The following is a 7,741-nucleotide window of genomic DNA, read 5'->3' on the forward strand; positions in this document are numbered from 1 at the left end:
GATGGTAGAGCGACCACCCCGGAAAAGCGTTGGTCCCGGGTTCGATCCCCTGGATTAAGACGAATTTTTCTTCAATTGCGAAGCTTTCTTACTCAGAAACCCGTCCGGGTTTCCTTTGTAAGCTACAGTCGCGTTTCCTCGTGCTACAGTCGGGTGTATGACATTTTTTTCTTTTCTTTACTCTTCTCCACCTGGCTGGTCGCCGCAGGACCAATGTGCCCGCAATGGACATAATCTGTTTATTAAGGAAGCACCCAGTGAGCGTGTACTTATGGAAAGGCAAAAACCTCCTGGTTAATGATGCCTGATGCAGATTTTGTGTGATGCGTAAACTGTGATGCTGACGTGTCAGTTTCTGGACTCTTGGCGCTGCAAAACCTGAAAACAATTTGGTGGACATGGTGAGTTTCGGCTTGTGTAATTGCTCGTTCATGCATTGCAACAAACCATTGCCATGACTTACTACTTTCCGACTTGCAGTGATCAGAGTCGCTTGTGTACATATGCTTACTTTTGACATAAAGACTCCTATCTTTAGTCAGTACATTTTTCACATAGAAACGCTGTTCTTTGCACTTATAACCCGAGAAAGACCGCGGAGCACTATATTATTTTTAGCAGGTTAATGTGATCAATGCATTCACCAACTTGTTCCTGCTGATTTTTTATTGGAGGTACCCACTCGCTATTGCTGGACCCAGTTATTGTGCACACCGCAATTGAATTGGGTGCAAATCTCTGCGATTGGTACACACAATCCTCCCGAGGTGATGAGGCTATTTCATAGGTCTTGGATTGTCAGGTCTCAATTACGCATAATTATGCGACTGAATTACAGGCTTCTGTGTTTTCGTGATATAAATCGGTGATTTTGACGTCCTCACAGCTTGGAGAAAGGTTTCGACAAAACAATTCATATGCACTCTGACGACCTTGGAGTATTTTGGCTACTTTTGGCGCAAGTGGAGTGAGGGTGAGGGCAACGGTACAGAAGGGCAAGGGGGAGGGCAACGTGCACAGGTGCGGAGAAAAGAAGAGCGAAACTTACACTACAGGCTACATGGGAGATAAAGAGCAAGCGTCCAAAGGCGTAGTGTGAACGTAGTACAGAGAGAAGTGACGAGAACGCGTCGCCCCAAATGCCATTCGTGCAGTTGCAGTGTAGTGCACAGCCGCATGGATATAGAAAGATTATCGCCAGTACATTCTTTCTAAGATCGCGCATAGGTCGTCCTTCATTTTTTTTGTAACAAATAGCGAAGTTGAATGCATAATTTCTTACGTCAAAGATTACTATTAAAGTGCGAAACTAAGACCGCAAGATAACAAAACACAGACCGCAAAATAAAATGTTAAAAAAATTTATATGTAGAAGCACAACACACATTTGATTATCCATACCTGATAAGTGGTTCCCGGAGATACTCGCTTCTGGCACCGACACTTGATTTGGATTTCCGGGACAATTTCTTGTGTTCTAGGTATCAAGCTTAGAAGCTTTTTTCTCACTGAAACAGTGAAAATTGATTAATAGAGCTCATTGAAGCCCGGTGTCCTCGGCAGGTGCCAAGTTTTGCCCTTTTAACGGGGAGAAGGTAAATTAGATTGAATTGTTGGCAAAACAAGCATGCGACATTTCCTCATAAAGACAAAGCATTCTTTTACAAGTTTCTCGTGGTTGTGTTCTTCTGTATACAGGGTGTCCCACGTACGGAACTTGGGCCAAAATTAAAAAAAAATATGCAAGTGGCCACGCATTTGGACAAAAAGGGAATGTTGTTGGCCGTCGCTTAGAGCAAGTAGGACTATTCTTTGTATTTGGCCTAATTACATAATTATTTACTATTATTTAATTGACTTCTCAAACATTACAATCACAGTAAAATTGTCAATCCGAAAAATGTAGGCCATCAAAAATTCTCGATCCACCTTTCTTTTGCTCTATACGTGCTACATAAATGCTTTCCCCAAACGTTAAAGAACGCCCACTAAACACAAAAGAGTGCCGCGCGATTAGTCGTGCGGCACATTTCGCGTGCCTTCGGGGGCTTTTCTCAGGCTTGGAAAAAAAAAAATGTTTATGTATAAGAATAAAGCAACAGAAAGGCGGATCGGAAATTTTTGATGGCCTACAATTTTACAATTTTACTCTGAATATGATATTTGAGAAGTTAATTAATAATGACTGATTATGTATTAGGCGAAATACAAAAATAATTTGACTTGATCCAAGCGACGGCACAACATCACCTATAGGTTCTGTGCGGCTACGTGGAACTCACATATTTTTTAATTTTAGTACAAGTTACGTGGAACACCTTGTATATAGGATATACTTGGAAACACCTTTCGTGATATTTGAGGACAGATGCGATATTTTGACGAACACACAGCAGTTGTCACGGTCCACGAAACAAGGCGCCCTGCATTGGCACGGACCAAACAACTACTTAGATTATGGGAAATGTAAAGATAAACTCAGAATCTGCACTTGAGGAAATTATGAAGTCATATTTAGCAAAAAAAACAACAACAACAACAACAACAACAGAAAAAAGTGTTATTTACAACGCCTAACGTAGCCCCCCCCCCCCCCCCCCCCCCTCCCCTTGGCAAAAGGCTGTTTGACAACGTGTTACTTGGAGCTTACATAGAGATAGGAGCACATACTGGTATACACAGTGAATATAGAAAAGCACAGAAATACCATAACCATAACGTTTTACAACAATGCAGATATCACACTAAACTCAGAAAGAAAGCAACACAACCATGGAAGGTAAGACATCTATAGCTATTGCCTATGCATTGACAAACATTAAGTCTGTAAATTATACAGTACATGAAATCAAAAATGCAGTTCAGCTCTAAACATGGTTCACTTATGAAACAGAAAAGTTCGTCTTTCTGATTTAAATGGATAAAATGAAATGCAAGGTTGATGCGAGTTTTCACACGAATTATTAGCCCGGGTATACACTTGGTAGGTGAGTACGGGCCTTTCATAGTTTGAGCGTGCTCAGTCGTGCAGATGCATCACATATAGTTCGTAGCACATTCGTTTAGATATGTACAGGAGCAATTAGTTACTAGTTAATTTACTTGCCTTGAGCATATTACATTTAATGAATGAAATATGAGTTAGTAATTGCTGTGGATTGTCATAAGATTCTAAACAATTGTAAGCACTTTCTTGCAGTATTTCTAGGTCGTCCTAAGCACCAACTGTAGTGTCGCGCTCTGAAATATTGTACAATAGGATAAATGAGTATTGAAGTGGGCGTAATATAATACATTCTTTCACTGTGCCAAAATGATATGTGACTATTTCGACAGGAAGTAAATTGTTTTATTTAGTTCCATTCATTATCCGCATTTTCTATACTATGGTCAACAAGATCTGCACATCGAACATTGCAATCCATGAATCAGGCTTAAATTATATTGCAGCCCTTTCAGCGAGCGGCACGATGACACCTAATAATGTTCCAGTACAAATATTTTCAATGTTTTGAGACCATTTGTAGTTTTCAAATATTCATAATCTTGCAAAGTAGAGACGTTATCACGATGTATGATCTCAAAAGGAAAAAGAAATACAACTACATGTGAACAAGTATATCTTCCTGCATTTTCGCCGTACATGCAGGGTGTTAGAGTACGTTTGAGCTGCTCTAGCAGGTAAACACTTCTTTTGGGATCTAATCAGTTACTGAGAAGTGAGCTTCGAGTTTTGCTTTATGCTTATCTACAACGATTACGCCTGCAGCTTACTTTGTTCTATGGCTGCCTCATCGCATTTGCAGGATGAGTTTTCAGCACTGACGGCACTTAACGGCTCTTGAGGCCCCAGATCTGCTCTCCTAGAGACCCTCTGCAAAGCTGTAAAAGACAATGTGAAGTAAGCCGGAACAGGATTGGAGTGTGATCAATATCAGGATACCAGCATAGCTAGCATGAGACAAAATGTATGAGATAAAGTAATCGCTGAATTGTTCTCTACTCGAGGCACGCCTATACTGCATGCGAAGTGGGGAAAATCGACCATTGAACGTAAGACCAGTTTGGCATGCGGTCTCGAAGTAAAATCCTCTAGAGATAAAGGCAATTTAGTTTTCCAATTTTTTTACTGGAAGACTCACTTCCAGAAAGTCGGGGAAAACACCTCGTTTTCAAAGGCAGTGCATTAACTTTTTGTGCCTTCGGAAACTATTTAAGGTCACCGTGACGTGCTGTAGTAGCTATCACCTTTAGAAAAGTAATAAACTTTATTTTTGAGCTCAACAGAGTAATTTGAAGTCTGCTTTTTTTTTTCTTAAAATCTTCACATTTTTGCCTGCATGACGCTAAAGTCTAGAAACAGTGACTCGATGGAGACCGCATTTCTTGTTTGGAAGTGATCAATAAGCATTCGCTCTCACTAAACTGGGACACCCGCTTTAAGGATGCGTGCCAATACTTACGGCCACCGAATGTGTCGAATCCCGGATCAAACATCAGCTCGGGTTGCTCATTTGCACGCCTCCAGCTTAACGCTGAAACGCAATGATCGGCAAACAAGGTGTAAGTGAAGTTGTCTCTAGAAGCAGAGTTTCATGCCTAAGTCGCGTAGTTTTTTTTCTGTAAAATACTTTTAAGAATTTGAATGAATCAACCAAATATTTTCTCACAGAATGGGTACAGGCTACAGCGTTACTGTCTACGAAATGTGAGCATTTACATTAACGCTTTTATTGCATTTTTATTTTTCTTTGACCGGGCAGCTACGTCAATGTTTTTCAGCTTTATTTTTAATCTCCTCGTATGCTCTGCGATAAGCCGGTTGGGCGTCATCGCATTGAGAACCTCTAGCCCTCTTATAGCAGGTTATTGCAGTTGTGTGTTTACTTATGTGCTTGTTCATTCGCCATATCTTGTTTTGTTCATGTGAAGCTGTTGCCTTAAAATGCAATATTGAAATATGCAAATAGTATTGCCAAAAATTATTCACCCTCAGGGTTCAACGGAAACCGCCCTTGCTGAATTCTTTGCATTGGTTCAACCTGCATTGGTCGAAGAGGCATTGGTGGTGGGTTCGAAGCGGCGGCGACGGGGAGCGTATGAATTATTTCTGAAAGGAATTACAGAAAGAGCGTGTTTATGGCCGAGCCTGTGAGTATAATAAGTGCTTGCAGTCAATGTCACCAAATTTAACATCCATTGCCTATCTACACCCTCGGTCGCAGCTTTTAGCTAAAAAATAATGCGTTATTGTTAAGCGTGCGTTCATTCATGTTCATGTATGTTCCTCTATGGAAGTCATACGGTTTCCCCAATGGTCGCCGCTTTAAATGAAACGCAACCAGTTCCACACTTCGCATAAAAAGAACACACCAGCTTTCATAAACAGGTGTCCCAGATGGCTAGAAGATGGAGCTCATTATGTCGTGTTGTGGAAAGTGTTCCCGTGTTGAACTTACAGGCTCAGATAGTCGTTCTACACCTTGGCTACACACCATGATCGTCTGATGCTCTGCCCGCAATGCATCCTGTGAGAAATTCTAATTAATCTAATTCCAAAAACCTCATAAATTTTACTGGGACTCGTCTCTTACTCTAGACGTCCCGTGAGAACTATTTCTGCCTACGTGAAGGCGCTATAGCGCTTGTTCCATTCAGGTATGATGTGGAAGTCGGCTGCTGCTGCTCAGTCACCATGTAGAGGTATAACACTTGCACATTTAGATTACTGAGAGACGTTTAGGCCAACGCTTATGCTACGCCGGTCCTGAATTCTTATGTACAATCATTTGAAAACCCAATTAAATAATATTGCTACGGGGAGTGATTACACAGCAGTAGCTGCTTGGCGCTCATAAAGTTCACAGCACAAAAAACATAGGTTTCAGGACAGCTTTAGCGTTCAGTTCAGTTCAAGATTGTTGTCATCTTCATCACTTCTTGAGGTGCAGAAGTATTGTGATGGCCTTGAGTAGCCGTGACAACGTAATTATTTTTGAAAGTGAAGAAAAATACTGGATTGGACTAGCTGGCTTACGTGTAGTGAACACAGATACCTCGGACGCGACCACACACACAAAAGCTAACGGAAAGTTACGTTTTCATAAACCACGCGTTCGTAAAGAAAAAGGGCTCCACTGATTAGAGATAACAGAAACGCAAAGAAAAAATGTCACAGTTTCACCCTAAGGGCGAAGCAATGAATGTGATAGCAACACAGCAATGTCATACGAAGTAAGGTGAGCGGCTTTGGTAGCAATACGAATTGTAGTAAACATGAGCTGATTAAGTAAGCAGGTGTGCTGCGGCGTAAGTAGACCGACATGAAGAGAGACTCGATGACCACGAGAAGGCGCGTGTGAAACGGTGGTGTTGATGAGAAGCGCTTCCCGTGGGCAGCGCGTGCGAAGGGACACACCTGTAGCGCTGCACTGCCGATCCGGGCAGCATTACATGTGTAGCGTGCGTTGGAAAATGTGGCCCGACTATTACTAACTGAATGAACAAGCGTGGTGTGAGCGCGCACAAACAAACATAAATAGATCACACTGAATGACTGCAGACCACGACTGTCAAAACGCTGGCAGCAAGCCCATACGCTGCAGCGGGCAAAGGTACGTGCGGTCTACGCTTCAACAGAAACTGAGCGGCGAATGCACAGTGCATAAATGTCAGAGCTGTGTGGAGATAAGAGACGGTGCGGGCGAGCGACGAGCGCGGTTGTTGGCAGAGAAGACGTACGCCCCCCCCCCCCCCCCCCCCCCCGCTCCCTCCGGCGATGGCTTCCCGCTTCCTTGCTTGCGCGTGGGAGATTGAGTGCGTTCGCTTTCCGTGATAGCGCACGTCCCCGCACGCTTCCGCTCGGGCATACGGCGCGCGGCGAAGATTTTATCTATACGGAACCTCACGGCGACGGCGACGGCAGAAATGCGGTTGAAGTGTCTATATAATTGCTATCGCAATAAAAAGAAACATGTACTGATCGTAATGTGAAAGACCTCGCAAGTTTTCTTTTGTTTCTTTCGTTCTTGCTGTGCGAAGCTATTATCTTCTGTGTAGTCAATCCCCATCGTGGGTAACGTGTCATGTATTGAGGCCATAGCAACATTATAACTTTTACATTTGCTCGGCTGATGACGATGCGCAGATTTCAACGTATTATTCATTAGCTAAACTTTATTCTTCATTGTTTTGCATATCATTTGAGCCGTTGTGTTACAGCCCATTTCTGATCCCTTGTTTCCTTTCCGTGCTTAAATAAGATCAAACAGGGAGGTTTGTATCCCACTGGCAACGAAGACGCTTACTGTCTGCGTTATGCTTTAAGGCCATGTTATTTGCTACGGACGTCGTCTGATCTAATTGAGCACGATCAAGCACATGTAAGTTTGGAACGAACATGAACATAGTAAGTGAAAGTAACCAACGTATCATTTATATGATGAATAGCACAATATATAACAGTTTTGCGTGCGAAATGCAATACACGCGCGCCTGAACTGCAGTAATGCTCATCCATGACTTACCTACTGCGACAATCATTGTGAAATGAGGCAGTTACTCACGTTTTTGCGCCTGCTTGCGGGAAATGATACACACGGACATGATTGGCAAGTGCCGAGCCTGAAATTTTGAAATTAACGTGTTGTAGGAAAACACTCAATAAACAACAAGGTAATTTTCGAAAAACGAACCGCTTTGCAAAGTACTTAGAAAAATGAAAGCCAATGTCTCATGGCGT

At 42.5% G+C, this 7,741-nt stretch overlaps 2 protein-coding genes across 2 annotated transcripts in view; both read right to left on the reverse strand.

Moving 5' to 3' along the window:
• Positions 1 to 229: 229 nt before the first annotated feature.
• On the reverse strand, positions 230 to 5,311 carry LOC119455062 (uncharacterized). The gene is made up of 5 exons (XM_037716563.2): positions 4,991 to 5,311; positions 4,464 to 4,535; positions 3,775 to 3,882; positions 1,402 to 1,508; positions 230 to 378 (listed from the first exon to the last, which is right to left on the reverse strand). Exons 1-5 carry the CDS (start codon positions 5,061 to 5,063, stop codon positions 349 to 351), a joined length of 390 nt encoding a protein of 129 aa, XP_037572491.1. The 5' UTR covers positions 5,064 to 5,311; the 3' UTR covers positions 230 to 348.
• Positions 5,312 to 7,561: 2,250 nt separating this feature from the next.
• LOC119455588 (CRISP/Allergen/PR-1-like) overlaps positions 7,562 to 7,741 on the reverse strand; it is a 25,127-nt gene continuing 24,947 nt past the window's right edge. The window contains exon 9 of the mRNA XM_049669040.1: positions 7,562 to 7,623. Coding sequence (XP_049524997.1) covers positions 7,562 to 7,623 — 62 coding nt within the window. The remainder of the gene's footprint in view (positions 7,624 to 7,741) is intronic.

Source organism: Dermacentor silvarum, chromosome 6, assembly GCF_013339745.2.
Source record: "Dermacentor silvarum isolate Dsil-2018 chromosome 6, BIME_Dsil_1.4, whole genome shotgun sequence".
In the NCBI taxonomy this organism is placed as follows: domain Eukaryota; kingdom Metazoa; phylum Arthropoda; class Arachnida; order Ixodida; family Ixodidae; genus Dermacentor; species Dermacentor silvarum.